Source organism: Haliotis rufescens, unplaced genomic scaffold (assembly GCF_023055435.1).
Source record: "Haliotis rufescens isolate VD_foot unplaced genomic scaffold, xgHalRufe1.0.p SCAF_1, whole genome shotgun sequence".
NCBI classification, from domain to species: domain Eukaryota; kingdom Metazoa; phylum Mollusca; class Gastropoda; order Lepetellida; family Haliotidae; genus Haliotis; species Haliotis rufescens.
Genome location: NW_025963779.1, coordinates 599,009 through 615,171, shown reverse-complemented (window position 1 = coordinate 615,171; position 16,163 = coordinate 599,009). Strand labels below are relative to the sequence as shown.

The 16,163-nt window shown below is 44.7% G+C and overlaps 1 protein-coding gene across 4 annotated transcripts in view; it reads left to right on the top strand.

Annotated features, from left to right (window-relative positions):
• The window catches only part of LOC124124177 (beta-1,4-galactosyltransferase 4-like), a 74,084-nt gene that overhangs the window by 55,502 nt on the left and 2,419 nt on the right, over positions 1 to 16,163 (top strand). Inside the window, exons 4-6 of one of the 4 annotated variants that reach the window (XM_046487274.2) lie at positions 6,373 to 6,557; positions 9,051 to 9,173; positions 11,630 to 11,720. In XM_046487274.2, the coding sequence (XP_046343230.2) occupies positions 6,373 to 6,557; positions 9,051 to 9,173; positions 11,630 to 11,720 (399 nt within the window). Of the gene's footprint in view, positions 1 to 6,372; positions 6,558 to 9,050; positions 9,174 to 11,629; positions 11,735 to 16,163 lie in introns of all 4 variants that reach the window. The other 3 variants (XM_046487272.2, XM_046487276.2, XM_046487275.2) reach the window with 3 other exon arrangements.

Below are 16,163 nucleotides of genomic sequence, written 5' to 3'. Positions count from 1 at the left end.
ATCCATCATGACATCGTTGTTGTAGAGTGGGTGAGAGATCCATTATGACATTTTTGTCATAAAGCGGGTGAGAGATCCATCATGACATTGTTGTGGTAGAGTGGGTGAGAGATCCATCATGACATTGTTGTGGTAGAGTGGACGAGAGATCCATCATGACATTGTTGTGGTAGAGTGGGTGAGAGATCCATCATGACATTGTTGTGGTAGAGTGGGTGAGAGATCCATCATGACATTGTTGTGGTAGAGTGGACGAGAGATCCATTATGACATTTTTGTCATAAAGCGGGTGAGAGATCCATCATGACATTGTTGTGGTAGAGTGGGTGAGAGATCCATCATGACATTGTTGTGGTAGAGTGGACGAGAGATCCATCATGACATTATTGTGGTAGAGTGGGTGAGAGATCCATCATGACATTGTTGTGGTAGAGTGGGTGAGAGATCCATCATGACATTGTTGTGGTAGAGTGGGTGAGAGATCCATTATGATATTGTTGTGGTAGAGTGGGTGAGAGATCCATTATGGCATTGTTGTGGTAGAGTGGGTGAGCGATCCATTATGATATTGTTGTGGTTGGGTGGACGAGAGATCCATTATGACATTGTTGTGGTAGGATGGGTGAGAGATCCATCATGACATTGTTGTGGTAGAGTGGGTGAGAGATCCATCATGACATTGTTGTGGTAGAGTGGGTGAGAGATCCATCATGACATTGTTGTGGTAGAGTGGACGAGAGATCCATTATGACATTTTTGTCATAAAGCGGGTGAGAGATCCATCATGACATTGTTGTGGTAGAGTGGGTGAGAGATCCATCATGACATTGTTGTGGTAGAGTGGACGAGAGATCCATCATGACATTATTGTGGTAGAGTGGGTGAGAGATCCATCATGACATTGTTGTGGTAGAGTGGGTGAGAGATCCATCATGACATTGTTGTGGTAGAGTGGGTGAGAGATCCATTATGATATTGTTGTGGTAGAGTGGGTGAGAGATCCATTATGGCATTGTTGTGGTAGAGTGGGTGAGCGATCCATTATGATATTGTTGTGGTTGGGTGGACGAGAGATCCATTATGACATTGTTGTGGTAGGATGGGTGAGAGATCCATCATGACATTGTTGTGGTAGAGTGGGTGAGAGATCCATCATGACATCGTTGTTGTAGAGTGGGTGAGAGATCCATTATGACATTTTTGTCATAAAGCGGTTGAGAGATCCATCATGACATTGTTGTGGTAGAGTGGGTGAGAGATCCATCATGACATTGTTGTGGTAGAGTGGACGAGAGATCCATCATGACATTATTGTGGTAGAGTGGGTGAGAGATCCATCATGACATTGTTGTGGTAGAGTGGGTGAGAGATCCATCATGACATTGTTGTGGTAGAGTGGGTGAGAGATCCATTATGATATTGTTGTGGTAGAGTGGGTGAGAGATCCATTATGGCATTGTTGTGGTAGAGTGGGTGAGCGATCCATTATGATATTGTTGTGGTTGGGTGGACGAGAGATCCATTATGACATTGTTGTGATAGGGTGGGTGAGAGATCCATCATGACATCGTTGTTGTAGAGTGGGTGAGAGATCCATTATGACATTTTTGTCATAAAGCGGGTGAGAGATCCATCATGACATTGTTGTGGTAGAGTGGGTGAGAGATCCATCATGACATTGTTGTGGTAGAGTGGACGAGAGATCCATCATGACATTGTTGTGGTAGAGTGGGTGAGAGATCCATCATGACATTGTTGTGGTAGAGTGGGTGAGAGATCCATCATGACATTGTTGTGGTAGAGTGGACGAGAGATCCATCATGACATTGTTGTGGTAGAGTGGACGAGAGATCCATTATGACATTGTTGTGGTAGAGTGGGGGATAGTTCCATTATGACATTGTTGTGGTAGAGTGGGTGAGAGATCCATCATGACATTGTTGTGGTAGAGTGGGTGAGAGATCCATTATGATATTGTTGTGTTAGAGTGGGTGAGAGATCCATTATGGCATTGTTGTGGTAGAGTGGGTGAGCGATCCATTATGATATTGTTGTGGTTGGGTGGACGAGAGATCCATTATGACATTGTTGTGGTAGAGTGGGGGATAGTTCCATTATGACATTGTTGTGGTAGAGTGGGTGAGAGATCCATTATGACATTGTTGTGGTTGGGTGGGTGAAAGTTCCATTCTGACATTGTTTTGTTTTGGTAGAGTGGGTGAGAGATCCATCATGACATTGTTGTGGTAGAGTTGGTGAGAGATCCATTACGACATTGTTGTGGTTGGGTGGGTGAGAGATCCATCATGACATCGTTGTGGTAGAGTGGGTGAGAGATCCATCATGACATTGTAGTTTTAGTTTGGGTGAGATATCCATCATGACATTGTTGTGGTAGAGTGGACGAGAGATCCATTATGACATTGTTGTGGTAGGATGGGTGAGAGATCCATTATGACATTGTTGTGGTAGAGTGGGTGAGAGATCCATCATGACATTGTTGTGGTAGAGTGGGCGAGAGATCCATTATGACATTTTTGTCATAAAGCGGGTGAGAGATCCATCATGACATTGTTGTGGTAGAGTGGGTGAGAGATCCATCATGACATTGTTGTGGTAGAGTGGACGAGAGATCCATCATGACATTATTGTGGTAGAGTGGGTGAGAGATCCATCATGACATCGTTGTTGTAGAGTGGGCGAGAGATCCATTATGACATTTTTGTCATAAAGCGGGTGAGAGATCCATCATGACATTGTTGTGGTAGAGTGGGTGAGAGATCCATCATGACATTGTTGTGGTAGAGTGGACGAGAGATCCATCATGACATTATTGTGGTAGAGTGGGTGAGAGATCCATCATGACATTGTTGTGGTAGAGTGGGTGAGAGATCCATCATGACATTGTTGTGGTAGAGTGGGTGAGAGATCCATTATGATATTGTTGTGGTAGAGTGGGTGAGAGATCCATTATGGCATTGTTGTGGTAGAGTGGGTGAGCGATCCATTATGATATTGTTGTGGTTGGGTGGACGAGAGATCCATTATGACATTGTTGTGATAGGGTGGGTGAGAGATCCATCATGACATTGTTGTGGTAGAGTGGACGAGAGATCCATTATGACATTGTTGTGATAGAGTGGGTGAGAGTTCCATTATGACATTGTTGTGGTAGAGTGGGTGAGAGATCCTTCATGACATTGTTGTGGTAAAGTGGGTGAGAGATCCATCATGACATTGTAGTTTTAGTTTGGGTGAGATATCCATTATGATATTGTTGTGGTAGACTGGGTGAGAGATCCATCATGACATTGTTGTGGTAGAGTGGGTGAGAGATCCATTATGACATTGTTGTGGTAAAGTGGGTGAGAGTTCCATTTGGACATTGTTGTGGTAGGGTGGGTGAGAGATCCATCATGACATTGTTGTGGTAGAGTGGACGAGAGATCCATTATGACATTGTTGTGGTAGAGTGGGGGATAGTTCCATTATGACATTGTTGTGGTAGAGTGGGTGAGAGATCCATTATGACATTTTTGTGGTTGGGTGGGTGAAAGTTCCATTCTGACATTGTTTTGGTAGAGTGGGTGAGAGATCCATCATGACATTGTTGTGGTAGAGTGGGTGAGAGATCCATTACGACATTGTTGTGGTTGGGTGGGTGAGAGATCCATCATGACATCGTTGTGGTAGAGTGGGTGAGAGATCCATCATGACATTGTAGTTTTAGTTTGGGTGAGATATCCATCATGACATTGTTGTGGTAGAGTGGACGAGAGATCCATTATGACATTGTTGTGGTAGGATGGGTGAGAGATCCATTATGACATTGTTGTGGTAGAGTGGGTGAGAGATCCATCATGACATTGTTGTGGTAGAGTGGGCGAGAGATCCATTATGACATTTTTGTCATAAAGCGGGTGAGAGATCTATCATGACATTGTTGTGGTAGAGTGGGTGAGAGATCCATCATGACATTGTTGTGGTAGAGTGGACGAGAGATCCATCATGACATTATTGTGGTAGAGTGGGTGAGAGATCCATCATGACATCGTTGTTGTAGAGTGGGCGAGAGATCCATTATGACATTTTTGTCATAAAGCGGGTGAGAGATCCATCATGACATTGTTGTGGTAGAGTGGGTGAGAGATCCATCATGACATTGTTGTGGTAGAGTGGACGAGAGATCCATCATGACATTATTGTGGTAGAGTGGGTGAGAGATCCATCATGACATTGTTGTGGTAGAGTGGGTGAGAGATCCATCATGACATTGTTGTGGTAGAGTGGGTGAGAGATCCATTATGATATTGTTGTGGTAGAGTGGGTGAGAGATCCATTATGGCATTGTTGTGGTAGAGTGGGTGAGCGATCCATTATGATATTGTTGTGGTTGGGTGGACGAGAGATCCATTATGACATTGTTGTGATAGGGTGGGTGAGAGATCCATCATGACATCGTTGTTGTAGAGTGGGTGAGAGATCCATTATGACATTTTTGTCATAAAGCGGGTGAGAGATCCATCATGACATTGTTGTGGTAGAGTGGGTGAGAGATCCATCATGACATTGTTGTGGTAGAGTGGACGAGAGATCCATCATGACATTGTTGTGGTAGAGTGGGTGAGAGATCCATCATGACATTGTTGTGGTAGAGTGGGTGAGAGATCCATCATGACATTGTTGTGGTAGAGTGGACGAGAGATCCATTATGACATTGTTGTGGTAGGATGGGTGAGAGATCCATCATGACATTGTTATGGTAGAGTGGGTGAGAGATCCATTATGACATTGTTGTGGTAGAGTGGGTGAGAGATCCATTATGACATTGTTGTGGTAGAGTGGGTGAGAGATCCATTATGACATTGTTGTGGTAGAGTGGGTGAGAGATCCATCATGACATTGTTGTGGTAGAGTGGGTGAGAGATCCATTATGACATTGTTGTGGTAGAGTGGGTGAGAGATCCATTATGGCATTGTTGTGGTAGGGTGGGTGAGAGATCCATTATGACATTGTTGTGGTAGGGTGGGTGAGAGATCCATTATGACATTGTTGTGGTAGGGTGGGTGAGAGATCCCTTATGACATTGTTGTGGTAGATCGGGTGAGAGGGCCAAAGCTCATAGATAAGCATTAGGTATTCTGTTGTAGCTAGCTGCCCCTTGGTCACTTATACGAGGGCTGGTGAAAACGTTCTAAACCTGACTAACTTTCAACTATGGGTCATAACAAAGTGAACTAGTCAATGAAGTACATTTAGTAGTTTATTGCAAATGTATTTAGTCTGTTGAGGCCGTTTTAGTGACAGCCATTTGAACGCAATAGGGGTCCAAACGGATAGAGAAATGGAAAAGAACACGAGAACCGAGCAGTCATAAAGTTTTCTTTTACTTTAGAAAAAAGAACTGACATTGCCAGAGAAAAATTAGAGCTAATTGAGGAGGATTTAGTCAAATTCAAGGAGATATTAGTAACTGGTGATGAAACATGGGTCTACCAGTACAATCCCGAGTCAAAACGTCAATCCCTGGAATGGCACCATCTAACTTCCCCGGCACTAATGAAATTCAAGTATTCAAGATCAGTAAAGAAGGTTATGGCCAGTATATTATAGGATGCAAAGGGTGTGATCCATGCTGATTACTTTGAAAATCACGAGGTGATTACGGTACCTTCTATGCTGATTTTCTTTATCGCCTGAGAGATTCTATCAAAGAAAAGCGTCGAGGAATGTTGACTGCTGGAGTTCTACATCTTCATGACCTTGCCCTTCTCACATCTCTCGCTTGCAAAGTCTGCTGTGTGACAGAATGTGGGTTCGAAGAGCACCCTCACCCTCCATACGCGCCAGACCTGTCACCAAGAGATTTCCGCCTGTTTCACAAACTGACAGAACAATATCACGGCAGGGGACACCAGAAATGGGCTTCACACATTGTACCCATGTCAGAATCGAACCCGGGACTTCGGCGTGACGAACCACTTTGCTACCCGACCGCCCCCGAAAAGCGCTATGACAAGGATGACGTGAGGAACTGCCGTGAATGGGTTGTTCAGGGTGGATTCATCCTCACTATAATGGAAAGCTTCACTATCGATGTGACAAGTGTATTGAAAAGCAGGGAGATTATGCTGAAATCAAATATATTAAAAACACTTTCACAATTATTAGTTCTGTTTTACTTTTTGACCAGCCCTCGTATTAGTCACTAAATAAGCATATACTGGTCGGTTGTAACAGTCCCATGGATGTCATATTTGAGTAATTATCCCATATGTAAGTATATGATATTCTATCATAGTTGTGCAAATGCTCTCATACTGTGTATATTTATGATAGCCCCTAAATACGCACGCACCTTTCTGCTGTAGCTGCCCAACGTGACGTTTAACAGAGCCCTCCTGATGAACATCGGCTTTGTGGAGGCTCTCAAGACTTACAACTTTACCTGCTTTATCTTCCACGATGTGGATCTCTTGCCGGTGACAGACCACAACCTCTACCGATGTGGTGCCACGCCCAGACACATGGCTGTGTCCAACAGCAAACTTGACAAGTAGGTTCCCACCTTATCTAGCCCAGATCCTAGACGTGTGGTGCCACACCCAGACACATGGCTGTGTCCAACAGCAAACTTGACAAGTAGGTTCCCACCTTATCTAGCCCAGATCCTAGACGTGTGGTGCCACACCCAGACACATGGCTGTGTCCAACAGCAAACTTGACAAGTAGGTTCCCACCTTATCTAGCCCACATCCTAGACATGTGGTGCCACGCCCAGACACATGGCTGTGTCCAACAGCAAACTTGACAAGTAGGTTCCCACCTTATCTAGCTCAGATCCTAGACGTGTGGTGCCACACCCAGACACATGGCTGTGTCCAACAGCAAACTTGACAAGTAGGTTCCCACCTTATCTAGCCCAGATCCTAGACGTGTGGTGCCACACCCAGACACATGGCTGTGTCCAACAGCAAACTTGACAAGTAGGTTCCCACCTTATCTAGCCCAGATCCTAGACGTGTGGTGCCACACCCAGACACATGGCTGTGTCCAACAGCAAACTTGACAAGTAGGTTCCCACCTTATCTAGCCCAGACCCTAGATGTGTGGTGCCACACCCAGACACATGGCTGTGTCCAACAGCAAACTTGACAAGTAGGTTCCCACCTAAACTAGCCCAGATCCTAGACGTGTGGTGCCACGCCCAGACACATGGCTGTGTCCAACAGCAAACTTGACAAGTAGGTTCCCACCCTGAACCTAGCTATATAGATGTGTGGTGCCACACTCAGACACATGGCTGTCTTTCGCTAAAGCTGTTATTATAGGATATAACCGGTTAATATATCTTTCTATGTGAAGTTTCCACGACAAACGAATTCCCGACTGGACCACAGGCTACTCCAATGACTCCATAAGTGTGTGAATGTCGGATTTTCACGAGACGGTATTTCAGCAACGACAGACATACGGATTCCACTTTCCTGAAAAATCCTTTTTTTCAATTCCCCAGCATAATTAAATATAGAAATATTGTGTATGATCACATGACGGCACTGGAGGAAGTCCGAGCTACGTAGAGTACATCCAGGAAAGCATGTACTTGCTACGAGTGAGTGAGTGAGTGAGTGAGTATGGTTTTACGCCGCTTTTAGGAATATTCCATCAATATCACGACGGGGGACACCAGAAATGGGCTTCACACATTGTACCCATGTCGGGAATCGAGCCCGGGTCTTCGGCGTGACGAGCGAACGCTTTAACCACTAGGCTACACGACCGCCCCACTTGCTACGACATGCCCCGGAGAACATAAAGAGTTATACACCCATACTATCGACACGGGGCCTCAGGTAGCCTTGCTCCAAGGCTGTACTGAATGATAAGTCCCTGGGTGTATATTCTATCTTTGTAATAGGCAAATCAAGATCGCCAGTCTCATGTTCATATTGTTTATATAATCTAGAAAATATGATTATAACTAGAAATAATGATTTAAGCTTATAATTATTGCCTTAGAGACTTGTGGAAATCTGGGCCTCACCTTCGTCACTTAACACCATTCGGTAATTTTCCATGAAAGGACTTCATAGCCCATTCGATACATCTTTATAACAATCACATTTAATTGTGATGGCAAACACCTTAATGCCACACGAGTTGTGACGGTACTTTGGAATTTACAAAGTTTGATTGGTAAATACGGAGCCTCATACAGAAGATTTAAGCTATACCATCAGTGAAATATTTCTGTGTGCCCGAGACTTGCTAATTTCTTCCAATTGAAACGAGTATAATATTTAATCCCACCTGTGTTACTATGGTAACAGTTTAGTGACTCTCGACAGTTATGTTAACCTCTATATGGCGTCTGAGAGAATGATAAAGGACGCAGCCTTCGTTAACCTAAGCCATGACCAACACATTGATATCATGACGCCATGGAACAACAAACTTATACGCCGCTGAAATACGTCAATACTTCTTCATCTCTTGTTGAAATACAAAATCAACAATTATTCGTTTTATGAATATTAAAATACGACAGAAATGTATATTCATTTTAAGTTTAAATAGTACTGCAATATTTGTTCAATTTGTATTGAAATACAACGGCAATATTATTTCTTTGTTTATAAGCAATACTGTTGTAATATTTCTTCAGCGAACGAGCCTTCATCCTCACACATCTCTTTGTGATTCCAAAAGGGGGCACGGGTGGCCCAATCGTCTAAGGCGCCGCGATTCGCTGGTCAGAGTTGCGTCCCTTGGGCACGCCAGAAACCGGCTCGCCCCGATTATGTTTCTAGGTTTGTCAGCACCATACCCGTGCTCGTGGGTTTCACCGAAGTGGTAAACGTCTGAGACCTGCATCACTTCGGGTTTTCCTCCCACATTAAGCTGACACGCCGCGATATAACTGGAATAGTGTTAAAAGCGGCGTTAAACACAACTCACTCACTGTGATTCCAGTAGGCATTTCAGTGGTAGCGCACCCGTCCAAAGAGTTACCTCCCTTTGACCATAAATCTCTTTGTATTTCCAGTATATCGTTTCACGAATATGCCGGAGGAGTTGTTGCCGTGTCACGTGACGTGTATCAACATGTAAATGGCCACTCAAATCTATACTTCGGTTGGGGAGGAGAAGATGATGACTTGTTATATAGGTAATACGGTAATGTCAAGACACGGGACAGCCAAGATGCAGTCTGTTATATAGGTAATAGGGCGGTCGGGTAACCTAGTTAAGTTAAAGCGTTCGCTCGTCGCGCCGAAGACCCGGGTTCAATTCCCGACATTACCGTATTTTCATTGTAATATAATCTAGGGAGTGGTAACAAATGATTGATCAACCACAGTTTGAATGAAATTGTGCAATCACAGGTAATGTAAGCTCAAGGTTAACAATGGTGGGGTAAGAAATTTCATTTTCAAAAGTTGCCTGAAATGTCACCAAAACTGTCAGACACACTACAAGTTCATTTTCGACACAGTTGCCTTCAATAGCGTGTATGACCTCCAGCTGCCCCAATGCACGTGCTGTGATACGCCGCCTCATAGATGACGTCAGTCTTCTGATGACGTGGACTGGAATCCGTTGCCACTCGTCTCTCCGGGCCTGCTGCAATTATTGTCTGTTGGCGGGAGGCTGATGGCTGATGGTTCTAATCTGTCTGTTAAGATGGTCCCACAGATATTCAAAAGGATTCATATCGGGTGAGTGGGCAGGCCAGGGCAAAACGTCAACGTTCTGCTGGTTTAGAAAGTTCAGAAAGTCTTGCAGTATGGGGCCTGTCATTGTCGTGTTGAAACAATGTCCCCTGCTGTTGGTTTTGTAAGAACGGAAGCACAACTTGGTCTCTGTACTGCACAGTGTTCAGGTTTCCCTGTATAATCACAAAATCAGTCTTCTGATCTCCACAAATACCGCCCCACACCATGACACCTCCCCCGCCAAATGGATGGACCTCTCGAATACACGCCGGAGCCAAACGTTCCCCCTGCATCGATAAACTCGTTCTCTGACATCATTTCGAAACAAGTTAAACCGACTTTCATCAGTAAACAGCACTCGACGCCAATTTCTCACTTGCCAGCGTCGAACCTGCCTCGCCCATCGCAGTCTCAGGCGTCGATGTTAAGCAGTCAGTACCATTCCTCGGAAAGGACGATACGCTCGGATTCCAGCAGCACGAAGTCGTCGTAGTACTGTACGTTGGCTAATATGATGTCCCAACGCTGTTGCTGCCGTCGCCGTCGTCGTTACGAATCTGTTTCGCAGGTGAATGAGCCGTATCTGACCGTCTTCCAGTGGTGTTGTCACTCGGGGTCGTCCGGTTCTAGGCCTGTCCTGTGTCCTCCCTGTCTGCCTGTACCGTTGAATCAGCCTGGATACTGTCAATGGTGTACAACCAAACCTGGCAATTTGGACCTGTGATGCCTCCATTTCGGCCATACCGATGGCTCTCTCTGCTTCTGTGACAGTCGTGGCATTTCTTTTGTGTACTTTCATCACGTGTGGTTATACCCTGCAGACGAACGCATTTATACAGCTAACATGCACGTGCAGTTTATGCCATAGGCGGGAGACCTGTTTCACCATTTTTTAGTCACCGCACGAGCGCCGTCATAGGTGGCGCGTTCGGGTGAGGTGTTTTTTGGGCAGCCATATTCCCAATACCCACTTTCCACTAGTTATCGCTGTTTTTAGGAAAATTACAAATTGCCAACCTATACTTTCTTTTGCCGCTTAGTTAAGGTAATATGTAATGTCAAGACATGTGACAGCCATGGTACAGTCTGTAATATAGGTAATATGTAATGTCAAGACATGTGACAGCCATGGTACAGTCTGTAATATAGGTAATATGTAATGTCAAGACATGTGACAGCCATGGTACAGTCTGTAATATAGGTAATATGTAATGTCAAGACATGTGACAGTCATGGTACAGTCTGTAATATAGGTAATATGTAATGTCAAGACATGTGACAGCCATGGTACAGTCTGTAATATAGGTAATATGTAATGTCAAGACATGTGACAGCCATGGTACAGTCTGTAATATAGGTAATATGTAATGTCAAGACATGTGACAGTCATGGTACAGTCTGTAATATAGGTAATATGTAATGTCAAGACATGTGACAGCCATGGTACAGTCTGTAATATAGGTAATATGTAATGTCAAGACATGTGACAGCCATGGTACAGTCTGTAATATAGGTAATATGTAATGTCAAGACATGTGACAGTCATGGTACAGTCTGTAATATAGGTAATATGTAATGTCAAGACATGTGACAGCCATGGTACAGTCTGTAATATAGGTAATATGTAATGTCAAGACATGTGAAAGCCATGGTACAGTCCGTAATATAGGTAATACGGTAATGTCAGCATATGTATGGACACATTGAACGTCACATATTCTTTATTTGGATTAGACGTGTTATTGAATGGTCTTGTTACAATGTGGCATAATCATTGCACTATTACTTTCCACTATTACCGTGGCTCCATGTCTGTGTTATTGTTGTGTTATCGCCCCTGTCCTTTCAGTGGATGGTTGTTTCCTGTAGTCATAGTTATTTTGTCCTTTTGTCCACCAATCTGGGACAGGTTACAGTGGAAGCACCACCCTATGTCCCGCTACCCTCCTGCGATTGGACGATACATCGCTTTGAACCACGCCGACGATATAGGCAACCCAGTGAGCGACATACGGTAGGTATATCCATCATACTGGTCAATGTACAGACAGCCTGTTGTAAGCAATATCATAGCAACATCACAGCGGCCTGTAGTCAGCAATATCATGGCAACATCACAGCGGCCCGTAGTCAGCAATATCATAGCAACATCATGACGGCCTGTTGTAAGCAATATCATAGCAATATCACAGCGGCCTGTAGTCAGCAATATCATGGCTACATCACAGCGGCCTGTAGTCAGCAATATCATGGCTACATCACAGCGGCCCGTAGTCAGCAACATCATAGCTACATCATGACGGCCTGTAGTCAGCAATATCATAGCTACATCATGACGGCCTGTAGTCAGGAATATCATAGCTACATCATGACGGCCCGTAGTCAGCAACATCATAGCTACATCATGACGGCCTGTAGTCAGCAATATCATAGCTACATCATGACGGCCCGTAGTCAGCAACATCATAGCTACATCATGACGGCCTGTAGTCAGCAACATCATAGTACATCATGACGGCCTGTAGTCAGCAATATCATAGCTACATCATGACGGCCCGTAGTCAGTAACATCATAGCTACATCATGACGGCCCGTAGTCAGCAAAATCATAGCTACATCATGACGGCCTGTAGTCAGCAATATCATAGCAACATCATGACGGCCTGTAGTCAGCAATATCATAGCTACATCATGACGGCCCGTAGTCAGCAATATCATAGCTACATCATGACGGCCTGTAGTCAGCAATATCATAGCTACATCATGACGGCCCGTAGTCAGCAACATCATAGCTACATCATGACGGCCTGTAGTCAGCAATATCATAGCTACATCATGACGGCCTGTAGTCAGCAATATCATAGCTACATCATGACGGCCCGTAGTCAGCAACATCATAGCTACATCATGACGGCCTGTAGTCAGCAATATCATAGCTACATCATGACGGCCCGTAGTCAGCAACATCATAGCTACATCATGACGGCCTGTAGTCAGCAATGTCATAGCTACATCATGACGGCCTGTAGTCAGCAATATCATAGCTACATCATGACGGCCCGTAGTCAGCAACATCATAGCTACATCATGACGGCCTGTAGTCAGCAATATCATAGCTACATCATGACGGCCTGTAGTCAGCAACATCATAACTACATCATGACGGCCTGTAGTCAGCAATATCATAGCTACATCATGACGGCCTGTAGTCAGCAACATCATAGATACATCACAGCGGCCTGTAGTCAGCAATATCATAGCTACATCATGACGGCCTGTAGTCAGCAACATCATAGCAACATCACAGCGGCCTGTAGTCAGCAATATCATAACAACATCACAGCGGCCTGTAGTCAGCAATATCATAGCAACATCACAGCGGCCTGTAGTCAGCAATATCATGGCTACATCACAGCGGCCTGTAGTCAGCAATATCATAGCAACATCACAGCGGCCTGTAGTCAGCAATATCATAGCTACATCACAGCGGCCTGTAGTCAGCAATATCATGGCTACATCACAGCGGCCTGTAGTCAGCAATATCATAGCTACATCATGACGGCCTGTTGTAAGCAACATCATAGCTACATCATAGCTATCTGTAATCGCCAACACTCTGCCCTGAATATCACTACTATGACTGCATGCCTACCATATTAGTGTACTGTTAAGCCCTGCCTATGACTAAATTCCGACGATAGTGGTGTATTGTTTAGCCCTGCCTATGACGAAGTCATGGCTTTATTAGTGTATTGATTCGCCCTGCCTATGACTGAATCCCGACGATAGTGGTGTATTGTTTAGCCCTGCCTATGACGAAGTCATGGCTATATTGGTGTATTGATTCGCCCTGCCTATGACTGAATCCCGACGATAGTGGTGTATTGTTTAGCCCTGCCTATGACGAAGTCATGGCTATATTGGTGTATTGATTCGCCCTGCCTATGACTAAATCCCGACGATAGTGGTGTATTGTTTAGCCCTGCCTATGACGAAGTCATGGCTATATTGGTGTATTGATTCGCCCTGCCTATGACTGAATCCCGACTTTAAAATTGTGTTTTGTTTAACCCTGCCTATGACTGAATCCAGACTACTGGTGTATTGTTTAGCCCAGCCTACGACTGACTCCTGGCTATATTGATGTGTTGTTGAACCCTGCCTATGACTGAATACCGACTACTGGAGTATTGTTTAGCCCTGCCTATAACTAAATCCCGACTGTATTGGTGTATTGTTCAGCCTTCCCTTTGATTGAATCCCGCCTATATTTGTATATTTTTTAAACCCTGCCTACGACTGAATTCCGACTATACTGATGTATTGTTTAGCCCTGCCTATGACTGAATCCCGACTATATTAATGCATTGTTTAGCCCTGCCTACGACTGAATTCCGACTATACTGATGTATTGTTTAGTCCTGCCTATGACTGAATCCCGACTATATTAATGCATTGTTTAGCCCTGACTATGACTGAATACCGACTACTGGTGTATTGTTTAGCCCTGACTATGACTTAATCCCGACTATATTAATGCATTGTTTAGCCCTGCCTATGACTGAATCCCGACTATATTAATGCATTGTTTAGCCCTGACTATGACTGAATCCCGTCTGTATTGGTGTATTGTTTAGACTGTCTCCGTGTACAGTCACGGCCCTTCTATACTAACGTTCAGTCAGTACGGTTGTTGTTAGGACTGTCTCCGTGTACAGTCACGGCCCTTCTATACTAACGTTCAGTCAGTACGGTTGTTGTTAGGACTGCCTCCGTGTACAGTCACGGCACCTCTATACTAACGTTCAGTCAGTACGGTTGTTCTTAGGACTGTCTCCGTGTACAGTCATGGACCCTCTATACTAACGTTCAGTCAGTACGGATGTTGTTAGGACTGCCTCCGTGTACAGTCATGGACCATCTATACTAACGTTCAGTCAGTACGGATGTTGTTACGACTGTCTCCGTGTACAGTCATGGACCCTCTATACTAACGTTCAGTCAGTACGGATGTTGATTAGACTGTCTCTGTGTACAGTCATGGGCCCTCTATACTAACGTTCAGTCAGTACGGATGTTGATTAGACTGTCTCTGTGTACAGTCATGGGCCCTCTATACTAACGTTCAGTCAGTACGGATGTTGATTAGACTGTCTCTGTGTACAGTCATGGGCCCTCTATACTAACGTTCAGTCAGTACGGATGTTGTTAGGACTGTCTCCGTGTACAGTAACGGCCCTTTTATACTAACGTTCAGTCAGTACGGATGTTGTTAGGACTGTCTCCGTGTACAGTCACGGCTCTTCTATACTAACGTTCAGTCAGTACGGTTGTTGTTAGGACTGTCTCCGTGTACAGTCACGGCCCTTCTATACTAACGTTCAGTCAGTACGGTTGTTGTTAGGACTGTCTCCGTGTACAGTCATGGACCCTCTATACCAACGTTCAGTCAGTACGGCTGTTGTAAGGACTGTCTCCATGTACAGTCATGGACCTTCTATACTAACGTTCAGTCTGTACGGATGTTGTTAGGACTGTCTCCGTGTACAGTCATGGACCCTCTATACTAACGTTCATTCAGTACGGATGTTGTTACGACTGTCTCCGTGTACAGTCACGGCCCCTCTATACTAACGTTCAGTCAGTACGGATGTTGTTAGGACTGTCTCCGTGTACAGTCACGGCTCTTCTATACTAACGTTCAGTCAGTACGGTTGTTGTTAGGACTGTCTCCGTGTACAGTCACGGCCCTTCTATACTAACGTTCAGTCAGTACGGTTGTTGTTAGGACTGTCTCCGTGTACAGTCATGGACCCTCTATACCAACGTTCAGTCAGTACGGCTGTTGTAAGGACTGTCTCCATGTACAGTCATGGACCTTCTATACTAACGTTCAGTCTGTACGGATGTTGTTAGGACTGTCTCCGTGTACAGTCATGGACCCTCTATACTAACGTTCATTCAGTACGGATGTTGTTACGACTGTCTCCGTGTACAGTCACGGCCCTTCTATACTAACGTTCAGTCAGTACGGATGTTGTTAGGACTGTCTCCGTGTACAGTCATGGACCCTCTATACTAACGTTCATTCAGTACGGATGTTGTTACGACTGTCTCCGTGTACAGTCACGGCCCTTATATACTAACGTTCATTCAGTACGGATGTTGTTAGGACTGTCTCCGTGTACAGTCATGGACCCTCTAAACTAACGTTCAGTCAGTACTGTTGTTGTTAGGACTGTCTCCGTGTACAGTCATGGACCCTCTATACTAACGTTCAGTCAGTACTGTTGTTGTTAGGACTGTCTCCGTGTACAGTCATGGACCTTCTATACTAACGTTCATTCAGTACGGATGTTGTTACGACTGTCTCCGTGTACAGTCATGGACCCTCTATACTAACGTTCATTCAGTACGGATGTTGTTACGACTGTCTCCGTGTA